General features: G+C 40.1%; 1 protein-coding gene across 7 annotated transcripts in view; it reads left to right on the top strand.

The window, feature by feature from the left end:
• LOC116331049 (receptor-type tyrosine-protein phosphatase mu-like) overlaps nt 1–19,899 on the top strand; it is a 245,930-nt gene that overhangs the window by 121,036 nt on the left and 104,995 nt on the right. For all 7 annotated transcript variants that reach the window (XM_039617696.1, XM_039617694.1, XM_039617693.1 and 4 more), the window contains exons 15-17: nt 15,918–16,099; nt 16,575–16,669; nt 18,829–18,865. In XM_039617696.1, the coding sequence (XP_039473630.1) occupies nt 15,918–16,099; nt 16,575–16,669; nt 18,829–18,865 (314 nt within the window). The remainder of the gene's footprint in view (nt 1–15,917; nt 16,100–16,574; nt 16,670–18,828; nt 18,866–19,899) is intronic.

Below are 19,899 nucleotides of genomic sequence, written 5' to 3'. Positions count from 1 at the left end.
GCAGCTACCCACCGGTGTGTGACAGAAAGGACATGCCGCCAACGAGACATATGAGGCCGGGCAGGCGATTGCTAACGCGGTGGTCAATCATGGATCAGGGAAAGCGAAGGCAGGAGCGTGAGGTGAACTGAATTTCAGGTAAGAAGTTATGAACTGCACTCTATTTGGGTCAGATATAAACAGAGTTTAGGTGTAGTTTATTTTCGTTGTGCTGACTTTTTACAATCGTACTGCGTGCTAGCTAGCACGAGGGGAGTTTATATACAGCTGTGTGCGCGCTTAAGTTACTGACGTTGGACTTTATTTTATTCATAATGGTTAGTTCGTAGAGTTGCCGTACAAACGGAATCGTGCCACATTCAGAGAAAATATTACGATTTATTCTGTCGTTACGAAGCCTCCCCTGTCATTCTCTCGCCTGTTGAAACTTCAGTCATGAAACTGATCAATGATCGGCTTTTCTCTCTTGTTTGTTTATCGCGCTAAACAACAGCAGCACGTTTAAGCTTGATCAGCTGTTGTTAGAATTCATTTGCTTTTAATTTCTAGTATCAGCTGATGTTTGCTGCAGCCACAGCTGTAAAACGGCTGTTCCAAACCAGATATCCTTACTGAATCATCAGAGCTGAACAGGTGATGGAGAAACAGGTTTACCCTTAGGTGACATGAATGAGTTGAAGGGAAGTTATGAACTGTTTCTGAGAGACAAACACCAAGCTCATTTTTTTGTGTAGCTGACAGCTGGTAACTGTGCAGGGGCGGATCTAGCAAAGCTTTTGCCAGGGGCCAGGTAGGGCATTAACAGAGAAAGGTGGACACAAAGATATACTTTTCTTTCTTACTCTCATACAGGGAGTGCAGAATTATTAGGCAAGTTGTATTTTTGAGGAATAATTTTATTATTGAACAACAACCATGTTCTCAATGAACCCAAAAACTCATTAATATCAAAGCTGAATGTTTTTGGAAGTAGTTTATAGTTTTAGCTATTTTAGGGGATATATCTGTGTGCAGGTGACTATTACTGTGCATAATTATTAGGCAACTTAACAAAAACAAATATATACCCATTTCAATTATTTATTTTACCAGTGAAACCAATATAACATCTCCACATTCACAAATATACATTTCTGACATTCAAAAACAAAACAAAACAAATCGGCGACCAATATAACCACCTTTCTTTGCAAGGACGCTCAAAAGCCTGCCATCCATGGATTCTGTCAGTGTTTTGATCTGTTCACCATCAACATTGCATGCAGCAGCAACCACAGCCTCCCAGACACTGTTCAGAGAGGTGTACTGTTTTCCCTCCTTGTAAATCTCACATTTGATGATGGACCACAGGTTCTCAATGGGGTTCAGATCAGGTGAACAAGGAGGCCATGTCATTAGTTTTTCCTTCTTTTATACCCTTTCTTGCCAGCCACGCTGTGGAGTACTTGGACGCGTGTGATGGAGCATTGTCCTGCATGAAAATCATGTTTTTCTTGAAGGATGCAGACTTCTTCCTGTACCACTGCTTGAAGAAGGTGTCTTCCAGAAACTGGCAGTAGGACTGGGAGTTGAGCTTGACTCCATCCTCAACCCGAAAAGGCCCCACAAGCTCATCTTTGATGATACCGGCCCAAACCAGTACTCCACCTCCACCTTGCTGGCGTCTGAGTCGGACTGGAGCTCTCTGCCCTTTACCAATCCAGCCACGGGCCCATCCATCTGGCCCATCAAGACTCACTCTCATTTCATCAGTCCATAAAACCTTAGAAAAATCAGTCTTGAGATATTTCTTGGCCCAGTCTTGACGTTTCAGCTTGTGTGTCTTGTTCAGTGGTGGTCATCTTTCAGCCTTTCTTACCTTGGCCGTGTCTCTGAGTATTGCACACCTTGTGCTTTTGGGCACTCCAGTGATGTTGCAGCTCTGAAATATGGCCAAACTGGTGGCAAGTGGCATCTTGGCAGCTGCACGCTTGACTTTTCTCAGTTCATGGGCAGTTATTTTGCGCCTTGGTTTTTCCACACGCTTCTTGCGACCCTGTTGACTATTTTGAATGAAACGCTTGATTGTTCGATGGTCACGCTTCAGAAGCTTTGCAATTTTAAGACTGCTGCATCCCTCTGCAAGATATCTCACTATTTTTGACTTTTCTGAGCCTGTCAAGTCCTTCTTTTGACCCATTTTGCCAAAGGAAAGGAGGTTGCCTAATAATTATGCACACCTGATATAGGGTGTTGATGTCATTAGACCACACCCTTCTCATTACAGAGATGCACATCACCTAATATGCTTAATTGGTAGTAGGCTTTCGAGCCTATACAGCTTGGAGTAAGACAACATGCATGAAGAGGATGATGTGGACAAAATACTGATTTGCCTAATAATTCTGCACTCCCTGTAAACACCAAGCTCCTTTTTGTGTAGCTGACAGCTGGTAACTGTGCAGGGGCGGATCTAGCAAAGCTTTTGCCAGGGGCCAGGTAGGGCATTAACAGAGAAAGGTGGACATAAAGATATACTTTTCTTTCTTACTCTCATATAAAATATTTAGCTTTTATTAAATAGTTATCTGAATCTCACAACCAAAGTTTGTATAATAATACACAAGATTGGCTGTAGACCATTGTTCATAATTCAGAACACTGTGTAGAAATAACAAAAACAAAAAGTGAATGCATGTGTGAAAAGTGGTCTATAATGTAATGCTTCAAAGCGTGTTCATGCAAACATTGTCGGGTCTGCCGTGGTACAATGGGACTTCTGCTCATGAACCTGTGTGCACAGCGTCTGCAAATCGGCGCTGTACTGAAGTAACTTCATCTTTACACAAAACTGTAAGCTGTCATCTGTGAAGCGTGAGCGGTGTTTGTTTTACCATAGTTCATGGTGGAGAATGGCTGCTCTTCTGAGTTTTGCTGTCTGTAGCCGTATGAATGGCAACTACAGTGATTAGCAGCGGCATAGGCACACATAAAATTTCTTCTGAAATTTTCGCTTTCTAGTTATTGTGTGGATGCCCTCAAAGGGCTTCCACACTATTGAGTTCCTGTTTCTCTTTATTGTGTGGATGCCCTAAAAGGGCTTCCACACTATTGAGATCCTGTTTCTCTTTCTTCTTTATTATTATTCTTCAAGTTGCTTCCGTCGTTTTTGCCGTTTAACTACTGCCTCAGTTTTCAGCCGATTTTCTCCGTTCAAACTCTATACTGTTCTGCTCTTTCTGCTAATGTTTGCTATGACTTTTGGTGTTTACTACTGTTATACTTTTTAAAATATTACACTTTTTTCCTTTAATTTGTCCCATTGAAATGAATGGAAATCTTCAGAAATTCTGCTAAAACTTGCTTGTTTTTGAAACTTAACTACTTTGTCATACTTTCACCTAGAAACTCCATTCAAACTTTAAAATGTTCTCAGACTATTGGGCTATTGCTGTGTGATTCAGCTTTTTCAGATCTTCTACCGTTTTAATTTTATACCTCTTTAAGTTTTCAGTTGCAAAATTGGGATTTTTCAGAAAATACATGCGTTGTTATGGTTGCTATGCAATTAACTCAGAGTGTGCACTCGTCCTTTCTGAATTTTCTCTTCATGTCTGAACGACTTCTTGCTACTCGCTCAATTTCCACTCAACCCCACAAATTATACATCAAAACGTAGGTATTTTTGCTGGCTTTCAGGAAATGTCACCATCATTGTTGTGGGACTTATAGATTTTTGCAAATCTCCTCAGAGTAACATAAAGTCTCAAAACTCTCCATAGAAACTCAATGGAGAGTTTCTTCAAAATCAGCGCTGGAATTCTCTAATGAGAGGCATTTTCAAATCGTCATATCTCCTTAACGAAACAAAGTTGAGACATGAGGCTTGTGCCCATATATCTTCAGACATCCCTGATGCTCACAATTCAAGAATTTTTTTCCACCTATTACCGTTTTGAGATGAGTTACACTTGTTTGAGGGTAGGAAATTCGTGCCTTGCTCAGATCTCTTCAGATTTCAAACTCTGGAAATGAGGCACTTTTTTCTCGTCATATCTTTTTGATGGATTTCAACAGAGACCTGAAAATTTCCATGACTGTTCACCAAAGCCTGCTGTTTCTTACGGTGAAAGAATGATTTTGATGCTCCATATAGATTTAGAGTTACAAAACGTTGTTTGAGGGCAAGTCAAGGCAGTTTTGCTTTGCCTCTACTCAGTTACAGTGTGTTACAAGTCATATATCTTCAATAATTTATATTTTATCTCTGAATTATGAAGACCTGCAGATTCCCCATCTCTTCTGAACAAAACGGTGTCAGAATGACCGTTCTAGCTCCTACGGTTAGGAAATTATGGCCATTTGTTCGAGGGGAATCCTGAATGTGAGAAATACACTGCAGAAAACTTATACCTCTCTGTGTGTCTGTGTGTGTAAGTGCTGATTACAGCAGGTGCAGCCAATTTAGCTGACCTAGATATACCAAGCACAGACTCTTAACAGCCCCTGTACACTTTGCTCTATGTGTATGTGTGTGTGAGTATCAATATTTCTCCCATGTTAAAGTATTACTCCTCCATAATAGTATTTGTGCTAAATCAAAGTACTTCTACTACATGTTAGTACTTCTGCTCAATCATAGTATTTCTGCTAAATCGTAGTATTTTTGACAAATCATGGTATTTGTGCCAAATCATGGTTTTGGGGCAGAACCATAATATTTATTTTATGTTATGAGATTACTACTAAGTGGAGGAATGTCTGTTATGTTATAGTATATTTGCTGAATATAGTATATCTGCCAAATCATAGTATTTATCCCAAATCATAGTGTTTATGCAAAATTACAGTATTTCTGCTAAAAAGCAGAAATAGTACCTTTAGCAGAAATTTCTGTCAAAAGATATTATTTATGTTAAAACATAGTATTTCTGCTAAGTCATAGTATTTCTGCCAAATCATAGTATTTGTACTTATTCATAGTACTTGTGCCAAATCATAGTATTTGTACCCAATCATAGTATTTCTGCAATATCATCGTATTTGTGCCAAATCATGGTATTTTTTTGCCAAATCATGGTTTTGGGGCAAATCATGTTATTTGTGTCCAGTTAAAATTTCTGTTATATTATAGTGTTACTACTAAGTCGTAGAATTTCTGTTATGTTATAGTATATCTGCTGATTATAGTATATGTGCCAAATCATAGTATTTATAGCAAATCATAGTATTACTGCCCAAACATAGTATTTCTGCCAAATTGTAGTATTTGTGCAAAAACATAGAATTTCTGCAAAATCATAGTATATCTGTTATGTTATAGTATTACTACTAAGGCATAGTATTCCTATCAAATCATAGTATTCCAAATCATAGTATTACTGCAATTCCATAGTATTTGTGCGAAATCGTAGTATTTGTGCAAAAACATACTATGTCTGCAAAATCACATTATATCTGCTATGTTATAGTATTACTACTAAGGCATAGTATTTCTACCAAATCATAGTATTCCTTCAAAATCATAGTATCACTGCAATTTCATAGTATTTGAGCGAAATCGTAGTATTTGTACTAAATCATGGTACTTGTGCCAAATCATAGTATTTTTGCAAATCATATTATTTGAACCAAAACATTGTATTTGTACGAAGTCATAGTATTTCTTCTAAATCATGGTATTTCACCCAAATCTCAGTAGTTGTGCTAAAACCCAGTATTATTGCCAAATCGTAGTATTTGTACTGAAACATAGTATTTGTGCCAATAAGAGTATTTGTACTAAATCATAGTACTTGTGCCAAATCATAGTATTTCTGCCATATTGTGCTAGTTGTGCAAAAACATAGACTGTCTGCAAAATCATAGTATATCTCTGTTATGTTATAGTATTACTACTAAGTCACAGTATTTCTGCCAATTCGTAGTATTTGTACTAAATCATACTACTCGTGCCAAATCATAGTATTGAAATCAAAATATAGTATTTGTACCAAAGCATTGTATTTGTAATGAAGTACAGTATTTCTGCCAAATCATAGAATTACTGCAATTTCATAGTATTTTGAGGAATCCTTTTGTTATAGTATTACTTCTAAGTCATAGTATTTCTGCTTTGTCATAGTATTTGTACTGAAACATAGAATTTCTGCCAAATCATAGTATTACTGCTATTTCATATTATTTGAGTGAAATTACAGTGTTTCTGCAAAGACATAGTATTTCTGCCAAATCATAGTATTACTGCTATTTCATAGTATTTGAGTGAAATTACAGTGTTTCTGCAAAAACATTGGTTGGTATTGGTTTTAGTTACCTTTAGCGTATGCGCTAGTTAGCAATAGCTATGGCAGCCCAGTTATTTTATTGTTTTGGGCTTGTTCCTGCTTTGTTTTTTTCCCCTGCAAATTTATGTGAATTTGTACACTGTAATATCGCTGTATTACGTAATGGCTAAGTAGGAGGCTGACTGTTACTAAATGCATCAGTGTACATAGGTCATCTCTTGTGTTGGAGTGCCCTCTTGTGGCGCCTTTTGGGTAGTGCCTTAGTAAACGTGAACACTGCAAAGAAGTGGTATCAGACTGGTTTGTAGTGGAGGAATTTGTTGCCAGTTTCTTTCATCTTTAATCCGTATTCATGTTGTAATGTAGTAGTACCACAATATGGCAGAAACACTATGTTTTGGCACAAATACTTTGATTTGGTATACTTTAGCTTCTTCACCCCTGTAGGCAAAATTTTCATTTTTTTCACCCCTTTTCAGCACAAATTCCAGCTTTTTTGGCTGTTTTCAGAAAAACAAAACTCTTTTCAGCAGAAACTCTGCTGATTCATCTCTTTTCAGCGCAACTTATTGCTTCTTTAGCTCTTTTCTGCAGAAATTCTGCTGATTCACCTCTTTTCTGCAAAATGTTCAGCCTTTTCACCTCTTATCAGCACAAATCTCAGCTGTTTTCAGAAAAAAACTCTTTTGAGCAGAAATTCTGCTGATTCATCTCTTTTCAGCGCAACTTATTGCTTCTTTACCTCTTTTCTGCAGAAATTCTGCTGATTCACCTCTTTTCTGCAAAATTTTCAGCCTTTTCACTTCTTCTCAGCACATTTCTCAGCAGCTTCTGCTCATTTAGCAAAATTGTCAGTTGCTCCATCTCTTGCTTTTGTGAGAATGAGTTTGGTTCAGTGAGATGAGCAGCTACCTTGAGACCACAAGGGCCAGGTTCAAATCCCGGTCATGGCAAAAGCTGTTTTCAGTTTTCTCTTTTGTTCTGCCTCTTTTCTGCAGAAGTTCTGCTCATTCACCTCATCTCTTGTGTTGGAGTGCCCTCTTGTGGCGCCTTTTGGGTAGTGCCTTAGTAAACGTGAACACTGCAAAGAAGTGGTATCAGACTGGTTTGTAGTGGAGGAATTTGTTGCCAGTTTCTTTCATCTTTAATCCGTATTCATGTTGTAATGTAGTAACTTTTGTGGCACAAATACCACAATATGGCAGAAACACTATGTTTTGGCACAAATACTTTGATTTGGTATACTTTAGCTTCTTCACCCCTTTTCAGCAAAATTTTCATTTTTTCACCCTTTTCAGCACAAATTCCATTTTTGGGGCTGTTTTCAGAAAAAAAAACTCTTTTAAGGAGAAACTCTGCTGATTCATCTCTTTTCAGCACAAGTTTCTGCTCCTTTGCCTGTTTTCTGCAGAAATTCTGCTGATTCACCTCTTTTCTGCAAAATTTTCAGGCTTTTCACCTCTTATCAGCACAATTCTCAGCAGCTTCTGCTAATTTCGCAGAGTAAGTAATGACACGTCTCTGCAGTTCAAAGGTCGTATGTTCAATCCCACCTTGGTCAACATTTTTTTCCCTACAAATTTATACACTATCACAGACCTCTAATTTATATTGCTAATTTCTTTCACTACAAATGAGTAGTGCAAAACATACTATGTCTGTCTGCAACATCACAGTATATCTGTTATGTTATAGTATTACTACTAAATCACAGTATTTCTGCCAATTCAAGGAGGCTGACTGTTACTAAGTGCATCAGTGTACATAGGTCATCTGTTGTGTTGGAGTGCCCTCTTGTGGCGCCTTTTGGATAGTGCCTTAGTAAATGTGAACACTGCAAAGAAGTGGTATCAGACTGGTTTGTAGTGGAGGAATTTGTTGCCAGTTTCTTTCATCTTTAATCCGTATTCATGTTGTAATGTAGTAGTACCACAATATGGCAGAAACACTATGTTTTGGCACAAATACTTTGATTTGGTATACTTTAGCTTCTTCACCCCTTTTCAGCAAAATTTTCATTTTTTTCACCCCTTTTCAGCACAAATTCCAGCCTTTTGGCTGTATTCAGAAAAAAAACAACTCTTTTTTCAGCAGAAACTCTGCTGATTCATCTCTTTTCAGCGCACGTTTTATGATTTTAGCAGCTTTTCTAATATGGACCTCAGATTCTTGTTAATGCTCCATGGCAGAAATACATACAAGTACCCACCTGATGAAGCAGACAGAGGCAGTACCTCTGATTGGTGAATTTGAGCAGAAACAGGTTGTTTTACCTCTTTTCAGCAGAAATTCTGCTGATTCACCTCTTTTCTGCAGAAGTTTGAGCAGCTTCTGCTCATTTCAGCAGAATTATGAGTCTCTCCACCTCTTCTTTGCAAGAGTGAGTTTGGCTCAGTGAGATGAGTGGCTTCCTTGAGACCAGGAGGGCCAGTTTCAAATCCTGCTCACGGCAGTATTTTTTTTTTCACCACTTTTCAGCACAAGTCCCTGCTTTTTCAGGTATTTTCAGCAAAAACATCTTTTCGGCAGAATTCTGCTGAAAATTCTGCTTATTCACCTCTTCTGCAAAATTTTCAGCCTTTTCACCTCTTATTAGCACAAATCTCAGCTGTTTTCAGAAAAAACACTTTTGAGCAGAAATTCTGCTGATTCATCTCTTTTCAGTGCAACTTTCTGCTTCTTTACCTCTTTTCTGCAGAAATTCTGCTGATTCAACTCTTTTCTGCAAAATTTTCAGCCTTTTCTCTTCTTATCAGCACAATTCTCAGCAGCTTCTGCTCATTTCAGCAAAAGTGTCAGTCTCTCCACCTCTTCATTGGGAGAATGAGTTTGGCTCAGTGAGATGAGTAGCTGCCTTGAGACCAGGAGGGCCGGGTTCGAATCCTGCTCATGGCAACATAGGAGGGGTTTCTTTCACCACTTTTTTAGCAAAATTTCGCCGTCTTTACCCCTTTGCAGTAGAATTTTTTGCTTTTCACCACTTTTAAGCAAAAATCTCTCCTTCTTCACTTGTTTTCAGCGGAATTTTCAGTTTCTTCACCACCATACAACTTTTTGCAACTTTTCATCTTTTTCAGCTTTTCAGCAGACAGCTTCAGCGTTAAGGCATCCACACAGCATTTTCGCAGGAAATGCAAATTTTTCTAGTTCTTTATTATTATTCTTCAAGTTGCTTCCGTACGTTTTTTGCCGCTTAACTACTCCTTCAGTTTTCAGCCGATTTTCTCAGTTCAAACTTTAAAAAATTCTGCTCTTTCTGCTAATGTTTGCTATGACTTTTGGTGCTGATAATTTCTATACTTTTTGAGATATTGAATTTTTTTGCAATATTTTTGCCCATTTTGCACATTATCAGTGGCCTCACTAGTTTTCCTTGCCGGTTGAGCCGTGTTTTAGCTCAGTGAGATAAGCAGCCGTTCTCAGACTGGGAGACCCGGGTTCAAATCCGCTTATGGCAACATTTCTTTCAGTTAACAGTTAAACTGTTTTAACTCAATTTCAGCTTTTTCACCCCTTTTCAGCAAAATTTTCAGTTTTTTCACCACTTTTCAGCACAAATCCCAACTTTTTCTGCTGTTTTCAGCAAAAACATCTTTTCAGCAGAATTCTGAAAAGACTTCTGCAGAACTCTTTTCAGCAGAAATTCTGCTGATTGAACTCTTTTCAGGAGAATTTTCACCTCTTTTCAGCCCAAATTCTGCTTATTCACCTCTTCTGCAAAATTTTTCAGCCTTTTCACCTCTTATTAGCACAAGTCTCAGCTGTTTTCAGGAAAAACTGTTTTGAGCAGAAATTCTGCTGATTCATCTCTTTTCAGCGCAACTTTCTGCTTCTTTGCCTCTTTTCAGCAGAAATTCTGCTGATTCACCTCTTTTCTGCAAAATTTTCAGCCTTTTCTCCTCTTATCATCACAATTCTCAGCAGCTTCTGCTCATTTCAGCAGAGTTGGCCGTCTCTCCACCTCTTCTTGGTCAGAATGAGTTTAGCTCAGTGAGATGAGTAGCTGCCTTGAGAGCAGGAGGCCCAGGTTCGAATCCAGCTCAGGGCAATTTTTTTTTTTTCACCACCTTACAACTTTTTGCAACTTTTCATCTTTTCAGTTTTTGAGCAGACAGCTTCAGCAATAAGGCATCCACACAGCATTTTCGCAGGAAATGCAAATTTTCTAGTTATTATTATTCTCCAGTTTCCGCCTGAAATTTTGCAGCGAATCTCGCCCGCAGTTTTGAGACAAGCTTCATATATGTTACCTCATTTTGTGCGGCCGGATCTGGAATGGTGTGCTATGACTTTTGGTCTTTATGAATTTTATAGTTTTTAAATATTAATATTTTAGTGAAAATTTTCCCGCGCTCCTCTGCCGAACAGTTTTGACATTAGGGTTACATATGTTAGATCATTTTGTGCGGCTGGAGCTGGACTATTATGTCATGACTTTTGGTGTTCATGACTTTTATAGTTTTTTAAATATTAATATTTTAGTGCAAATTTAGGCCAATTCATCTTTTGGCGCCAAATAAACAGACTTCATTTGTGGTGTGTTGGCTCTCTCTAGTGGTATGTCGGGAGTGGTACAGCCTGTCTACCCTTATTTGGATTACCGTAATGATGACAATTTCAACGGTGCGCACAGCCTCGCTGCTTTCAGGAGCCATTGGAATTTTTAAGGTTGCGCAAATCATTCAAAAGTTACGGTAATGCTTGGTGGAAAACTCAATAGAGATTGAAAATGTGACGTCATTGAGGGGTAAAACCGCAAAGGATTGTGGGAACCCAAGGCAAGAGGTACTAGCGCACGCAGGCTTTCAATTGAAATAAGTTACACAGCGATAAAAAGAAACAAAAAATGGCAAGAAGCTGTTGCATTATTAATTGCAATAGCCGGTCGCATGACAGCCTCGGGAAGCCGACGGGTAAAGAGATCGGTTGTTATCGGATTACGTCGTTGAAGAGAAATTGTTCAAGCCATGTTTCCGAAGTAAAAAGAGGCGACGGATGGCCTGGATTGCAGCCATTCAAAGACCAAATATAACGTCCAGAACACTCCAGCTCACAGGTTAGTCTGCTCCAAGCATTCCCACAAAGGTCAGTGTTTTGTAGGAGTTAATACGTCATTTTTCATATTTAATTAGTGACGTAGGTTACAAGCAAGTCTGGTGCTAAACAGAAATTGTCGCGCTATGCTCCTTTGTTTATTGTGCATAAATAGTGAATTGTCCTGACACAATATTGCGTTTATTACCACGGTACATTGACAAAAACATACTTTTATTCACAGGGTAAAACAGTTGTTTTGTATCACTAATTGTCCAGTGCGATTACAGCATACAATATTATTGTCACCGCTACATTTCTGTGATGCGTACCTGAAGTCATTTCCACTACTAATTAATTACTGTTGAGCTCAAAGGTTATATTAATAAACGGTTAATGAGTGTGTATTTATGAGGACGATTTGTGAGACTGGTAAACTTATGATACGTATGATGGCCTTTCGTTCTACACGGTGCATTTCAAGGTCCTGTACCCATCCGTCGGTAAACTGTACCTGGGCTTGTTGCAGTGACCTGAAGTTAAACTTCATGAGTGTATACACTCACTCCAAGAACCATATAATTATAAATATGATCGTGGTGAAAGTGGGCAGCACGCTAACGTCTTTTGTCCACTCTGTGTGCTTGTAAGGGTCTGACCCTTTCACTCCTTTGATTTTTTTCCTCGTATCTTTTCTTTGCCTTTTCGTCGAGTCTGTCTTTGTACGGACCGCCGTTGTTCTCCTTCGTTTTGTACATTCCTTTTTTGTGTGGCAAAGAAAAACCAAGAAGGTATTGGAACCGGAGAATGAACGTTTTGCGGTGCTGCAAATGCTTGCATTTGATGCGGTACTTGGATTGTTTTGCCTCGGGTTACCGGCATGCAATGCGCGAAAGTCACGTGGTCTGTCAATCTCTATATCCCACAATTCATAGCACACCTCTGCCGAGTTAAACAATGGCGGCCACCACTTCGTTTTATATGTCTTTTATTAGTGTTTCTAGGTCACAAAATAAACTTTTAAGATATTTTCAGGCGAGAATGTAGGTCTGTAAACTTCAAATATCTGCTTGTTTTATCAAGACATCCCATATTAGCGACAATGCTCTGACGACCTCGGTCCTGCCTGACAGCTAGCCGGCTACCTAGCTAGCTGCCGCGACTTGGCTGCAAATGGACAGCGAGGGACTCTCTCTCCTTTCACCTCCCGGTCTCTCGCAAATGCTCGCACAGAATCGGAGTTACAGCTGGATGTGGAAAAAATAACTGAGTTGTTTGGTGGTGCTATAATGCGGAGCTACAACAGTGGGCAGCTATCCACCGGTGTATGACAGAAAGGACATGCCGCGAACGAGACATACGAGACCGCCGATCGACCGGTGTTTGCTAACGCGGAGGTCAATCGTGGATCAGGGAAAGCGAAGGCAGGAGCGTGAGGTGAACTGAATTTCAGGTAAGAAGTTATGACCTGCACTCTATTTGGGTCAGATATAAACCGAGTTTAGGTGTAGTTTATTTAGCAGCAGTTCTCTTACGTGTTGCTGATAGCCGGCTAGCTAGCTAGCGCGCCGCTAGCATAGTTAGCTAAGCGCCGCTAGCGACCCTTCGTGAAAAAGCACCCAGGCTTGGCTGATATTGAGGCGGGTGAAATTGTGTCAGCACCGGTCGCTCGCCGACAGTATGTGTTTTAGCTGGACTTATTTTTCGTTTATATGGGCCGATGATGCTGGAAACCGAAGGCAGGAGCGTGAGGTGAACTGAATTTCAGGTAAGAAGTTATGAACTGCACTCTATTTGGGTCAGATATAAACCGAGTTTAGGTGTAATTTATTTTCGTTGACCTTTTACAATCGTACTGCCACGGGAGTTTATATACAGCTGTGTGCGCACTAAGTTACTGACGTTGGACTTTATTTTATTCATTAGGGTTAGTTCATAGAGTTGCCGTGCAGTACAAACGGAATCGTCCCCACATTCAGAGAAAACATTATGATTTATTCTGTCGTTACGAAGCCTCCCTGTCATTCTCTCGCGTGTTGAAACGTCAATCATGAAACTGATCAATGATCGGCTGTTCGCTCTTATTTATCGCGCTAAACAACAGCAGCACGTTTAAGCTTGATCAGCTGTTGTTAGAATTCTTTTGATTTTAATTTCTAGTATCAGCTGATGTTTGCTGGAGCATGAAGATGAAATCAGGAGATGTCCTTACTGAATCATCAGAGCTGAACTGGTGATGGAGAAACAGGTTTACACTTTAGGTGACATGAATGAGTTGAAGGAAGTTATGAGTTGTTTCTGAGAGACAAAGACCAAGCTCCTTTTTGTGTAGCTGACAGCTGGTAACTGTGCAGGGGCGGATCTAGCAAAGCTTTTACGGGGGGCAGCTAGGGCATTAACAGAGAAAGGTGGACACAAAGATATACTTTTCTTTCTTACTCTCATATAAAATATTTAGCTTTTATTAAATAGTTATCTGAATCTCACAACCAAAGTTTGTATAATAATACACAAGATTGGCTGTAGACCATTGTTCATAATTCAGAACACTGTGTAAAAATAACAAAAACAAAAAGTGAATGCATGTGTGAAAAGTGGTCCATAATGTAATGCTTCAAAGTGTGTTCATGCAAACATTGTCGGATCTGCCGTGGTACAATGGGACTTCTGCTCATGAACCTGTGTGCACAGCGTCTGCAAATCGGCGCTGTACGAAGTAACTTCATCTTTACACAAAACTGTAAGCTGTCATCTGTGAAGCGTGAGCGGTGTTTGTTTTTACCATAGTTCATGGTGGAGAATGGCTGCTCTTCTGAGTTTTGCTCTCTGTAGCCGTATGAATGGCAAACTACAGTGATTAGCAGCGGCATAGGCACACTTAAAATTTCTTCTGAAATTTTTGCTTTCTAGTTTATGTTGTTCTTGGTTTAGCTTTGTTGATGCATGTACGGTCTCTCATATGTCCATAACGTCACTCATGTGTTATCAGACCTTCTCTGTATGTTGTATGTGGTGCTTGTGATTGTTTACTTTAAAATACGGAGTTTGTAGCGGACAATTAATTACGAGGATTAATAAAACGCCGATCGTAGTTCGACCGGTAGTATCGCGTTCCCGCTTGCCCTTCACAATAAGAGCATTGCGGCAGATTATAATGGGGAAGCTTTTATTCTGTACGACTACCGGAAGTAGTTCCTGTGTACTGACGGTAACTTAACCTCGCACTAATGCTGTTTAGTTGCTTAGTGTGAGCAGTTCGAAGTGTACTATATTGTTCTGATCTATATATATATGGTTATGTTAAATATATTGTATTATGTCTATATCTGAATATGTCACTTGTCTATTCTCTTTATTTATCGTTTATTTGTATTGTTTATTTCCCTTGTAGAAAACCACACACATGTACACCCGCAACTGTGTTTCACAGCCCCAGGAATTGAGTTGTGACAATAAAGGTGCCTCAAACCGAACCTCAAGCTCCCTCTTCTTTCCTACTCTGGGACAGTTTGGCCTTAAGTGGTGTTCTGGCCGACACACTGGGGTGACTGTAGTGCCCAAAGACTGAATCAGTGCCACAACCGTGCCTATCTTTGATATCTCCACTACAGATAAAAACAGTGTGCTGTGTTCAGTTAGAACTAAAATAGTTTATGTCGAGTTTTCTGAAAGTTAGTTTTTGTGGTGTTAAAGTGTTAATAAAGTTGATAATTTCTCTCGTGCAGAGTTTTAATGGAGCCGACAGGTTTCTCGAAGTTGCTAAAGTTTCCTTAAATGTCGGTAGAGCTTCATCTGTTTTTTTCTGTCGATGCTCTTATAATGGTCAGACTGAGACTTTAATGAGATCTTCCCGAGGCTTTACATCAGCACAGGAACAATCAGGCAGCTCCTCCTCCCGACTGTCAAATACAGAATGAAGTATCTGATATTTGTATGTCCTTTAAAATTCTTTTGTATGGTAGTCGATGGTGAACATGAATTTTTTTTTCAGGTATAAGTAAATGAGAGCTACCTAGAATTATGTTGTTTTTTTTTTTAATATTATATCTCATGTTATGTCCCTTTCTTTTCTTCCTTTATGTCTTTTACCTGCATAAAGGATTTAATAGCAGCTCTGACAGGACGAAATGAACGATCAGTTTAATGTCAAACTAAAGTTACAGCCTCTACATGCAGAGGGAGAGTTAATAAAAGTGAAGGAGAGTGTGATGGAGCAGAGGCATAGGTGACCTTTATGTGGAGCTGAATAATGAATCAACAGATGGGCAGAAGAAGAGCCGAGCAGTTTAATGTGTCGGCTTGTATGTGAACTGAAATCCAACCAATTATCTGCAACAATCACGAACAGCAAAGCTCACAGCAGCAATTCTGCAATAACGAGTTTATCTTCATCCCGTTTTCCCTTTTACGAAAACATGCACGACTGATTCTCCCAAAGGTTCCTTTGACCGGAGTTCTCAGCCGGAGCCATGGTCAAAGCTGCAGGATCCACAAACAGCTGATCCTGCTTTTCCCATAATCCAAACTGATGATGCCTTGCTTCAGTCCCTGGGTCCTCGGTAAACCTGTGACTCTGTTTTACAAGATCTGTTTACGATTCAACCTGTCTGTCTTTAGTAAATACCAGGTGGTGGTGGAAGAGGAGCGCCCCCGCAGGCAGACCAGAGGCACTGCAGAGATTCTGCGCTGTTATCCGGTGCCCATTCACTTCCAGAACGCCACGCTGCTGGACTCCCAGTATTACTTCAGCGCTGAGCTTCCAGTGAGCGAGCTGAGGGCGCCCATGCCCTTCTGTGTTGGTCAGTGACACATTCAGTCATTCACTGAGTCAGTGAATCTGTCAGTGGATGAGTCAGTGAGTGAGTTAGGAGTGTGTTTGTTGCTAATTGAGTCAGGAGTTGGTACGGCAGTAAAAGAGTCAGTCATCACTCAGTGAGTCAGTAAGTCGGTTCAGTCGGTGGTTCTGGTAGTTGTTGTGTCAGTGAATGAGTCATTCAGTCAACGAGCCTGTCCGTTGGTGAGTGAGTCAGTCAATCAGTGACTCAGTCGGCGTGTTAGGACTCTGTCAATGAGTGAGTCAATCAGTCAATTAGTTAGTCAGTCAATGGGTCTGTCAGTTATTGACTCAGTCAGTTGGCGAACCAGTCTGTGAGTCTCTTAATTAGTGAGTTAATAAACGAGTCAGTCAGTGATCCAGTCAATCATTTACTTAGCCAGTCACTGAGTCAGTCTGTCAGTTCATAAGTGAGTCTGTTTACCTTTGTGTTTGTACAGGTGACAACAGGACCTACAGTGGTTACTGGAATGTTCCCCTCCTGCCTCATAAGAGTTACGGGATTTACTATCAGGCTGTCAGCACTGCCAATGGGGTGAGTTCACCTGTTTACAGGTAACACAACCAACACAGTGGAATTCAAATCATTTAAATCAACTGAACAATCTGAATCTGAATCTCAGTCTTTTGACTGAACCGTTTTTAGTTACTGAACCTGATCGAGTCGTTTTTATTAATGGAACCTCACAGAGTCGTTTTTTGTTGCTGAACCTGATTGAGTCATTTTTAGTGATTGTGAAGCTAAATGAGTCATCTTTAGTTCCTGAACCTGAGCGAGTCGTTTCTATTGACTGAAACTGACCTAGTAGTTTTTATTGATTGAGGCTAACTAAGTCGTTTTTTGTTATAAGGTAACAATAAAGTAGAAGAAGAAAGTTTAAAGAGAAACAGGAACTCAATAGTATGAATGCCGTGAGGCATTCACACAATAACTAAAGATGGTATTTTAGTTGGTGTAGACTCACATCTTAGGAATGAACAAAATTCATACAGCACACATAAATTAAATTAAAAAAAAAAAAGTAAATTTATTCCAAACCGATGTCGGGATTCGGGTTGTGAGAGGGTCTGTGTTGGATGTAGAAGCCACGTCCGAAGCTCACTCTGACTCCTCTGTCTTTGTAAATGGAGGGACAGTGACTGCGTGTGTATATGTAAGCATGTAAAAACTGCAGATTAACAGCAACAGTATTTTGTCTGCCATTGTAGAAATTCATCTCATGTAAACAATAACGTGGCGCACTGTGTGACATCAAGAACGGCGCACACCTTTGAGGTTGCGTGAATAAATCTGTTTTCCTCGTCCACACCTAAACGCAAAAACAGAGTTTTTGATAATCTCCACCCTGATAGGACTTTTTAAAAATCTCTGTTTTCAGTGACCCAAAACGCCGTTTACGTGTGAAAGGCGCAAACGCATAGAAAAATCTGTTTTCAAAAGTACCCGTGTGGACGTAGCCTGAGCAGTCTTTAGTTCCTGAACCTGACCGAGTCGTTTTTATTGCCTGTTGTTTTTTGTGCCTGAAACAAAGCCTCTCTGAGACTGTGCAGTAAAAGCAGACTGCCAGGCAGTTTCGAACTATCATCTTTGGTTTCTGCGTCAGTTTGTGGTGGATTATTCTGAATGCCAGATGATGATGACGAAGATGACAATAATGTCGAGGAAGAGAAATTCACTTTAAATCTAGACATATATTTCACTTGTGTTAGCTCAGGTGTTTACCTAAGCATTCTGGGATTAAACCAGTTGTGCACAGAGTGTTTATCAGAGAGGAAACACTTCCTGGCGTCTATTTAAGGAAGTGGCAGGTGTCAAGATATCCAATCACAGCGTGCAGCCGAGCCCAACGGCGGCGTGCGACAGAGCAACGCTTCCCCTTTAACAAAGGTTCCACATGATTCTGCTCTGTTCTGTCAATTTTAACACTTTCTCTGTTCTTCCTGTCATAAAAACCAGACGAGTGAGACCGAGACAGAGGCCACACACACACACACACACACACACACACACACACACACACACAGCCGTTTAATAGGGGTGCAGAAAGTTCCAGCAGCCTGACCAGTGACACTGATAGGCTACTGTGTGTGTGTGTGTGTGTGTGTGTGTGTCATATATGTGTGCAATGAAAAGAGAAATTTTAACAGTTACACACACACATATTGTATTGTGTTGGGTGTTAATTATTGATGCTGGGAGGTTTAATTGGTGTGTGTGTGTGTGTGTGTGTGTCTGTGTGTTGAATAATGCAGCAGCTGTAGTGCTTTTTACTGTCGCCTCGCCTTGCTCTGTGTGTGTCTGTTTGTGTGTGTGTGTGTGTGTGTGTGTGTGAGGTTGAATATTCATGAGCTCTTGTGGTTAATTTGTCGGCTGTTTGTTAAAACCAGAAAGACACAAGATGTTCTTGCTCGCCTTTCACCAAAACCTGCCTCACACAGTGTAGTGTGTGTGTGTGTACGTGTGTGTGTGTGTGTGTGTGTGTGTACGTGTGTGTGAGTGTCTGTGTTATATGTGAGTGTGTGTTGGCTGTTAAATGCCAGCACAGGCACTGATCCACAGCCATTTGCCTTCTGTCCGCTCTGTTTACGATGAGTGTGTTCCGTGGGGGATGTGACAGCTAATATGCCAGATGTGACAGCTAATATGTCGGCATTTGTGCTGACAGGAAACTAATTTGCTCCTCTCTCCAACAGGAGACAAAGATCGACTGTGTGCGAGTGGCCACTAAAGGTAAGAGCCTGCATTTTACTTTGAAATTTATTCAGTACCAGTTGGACCCTTTTCATTTTATTTTGAAACATCGTAGTCAGAAAAATTCTGTATGTACCTTTTCATCAGCTGCATGTGCAAGGTCTTATTTTGAAAGTGGTTATAGACATTTGATTAAAAGTACAAATGTAAATTTTATTTTGAAAGTTTGTGTTTAAATGTGAAAATCTACAAAATGATGTTGGTGGTAGTACATTTTATTTAAATTTGAAAGGTTATAGAATACATTTTAGTGAACTATGTTTAAATTTGTAATTATATTTTACTTTGAAATGTGTGTGTGTGATTTAGAATAGTTAAGACACAAGGTCCCATTTCTATAAGATTTGGAAAAGTCTTCCCTAAAATTTATTTTGAAAGGTAGCTCGTATCATTTTATTTTGAAAAGTGTGTACTTGTTGGAGCTGTAGGCTAATGGTTCCAGAAGTATAATGTCTCACAGATGGCTGCTCGTCCCTGACACCTATCCTCCAATCAGAGGAGGACCATGGCCTCATGTCCTCGACACACACACACACACACACACACACACACACACAGTAATCGACCATTCTGGCTTTAATCAGCTTTTATTGGAGCTCTTGGTTCTGCTTGCTAACAACACCATATGCTGATTGGCTCTGTCGGTCCCTAGGCACCTGTCAGTCACACTTTAGTGGCCAACCCCAGGGGGTAGGACACACACACCCCACCGACCCTATTGCCTTTTAGAGTACCCATGATGCCTTGCAGCCCTAACAGAGCTGCTGTGATGTGAACGGCTGCTGAATGTTAACACACACCGAGACAGCAGAAAGTAAAGGTGTAAAATGAAACATGATACCGCCTCTGTGAGCGTGTGAAGCAGGCGTGACGTTTAAGTGCAGCCAGACAGAAAAAAGACTCACTTCCTTCCATCTCTGCACACATTCAACTCCACTTTATTTCAAAAGAACAAAGGAGAAATGCTGCACCCTCATTTATGAAGCGTGTGAAGAGAAACCTGCATTTGAGCT

Source organism: Oreochromis aureus, linkage group 9 (assembly GCF_013358895.1).
Source record: "Oreochromis aureus strain Israel breed Guangdong linkage group 9, ZZ_aureus, whole genome shotgun sequence".
NCBI classification, from domain to species: Eukaryota; Metazoa; Chordata; class Actinopteri; order Cichliformes; family Cichlidae; genus Oreochromis; species Oreochromis aureus.
Note: the sequence above shows the minus strand (reverse complement) of the source record. Positions and strands in the feature narration are given on the sequence as shown.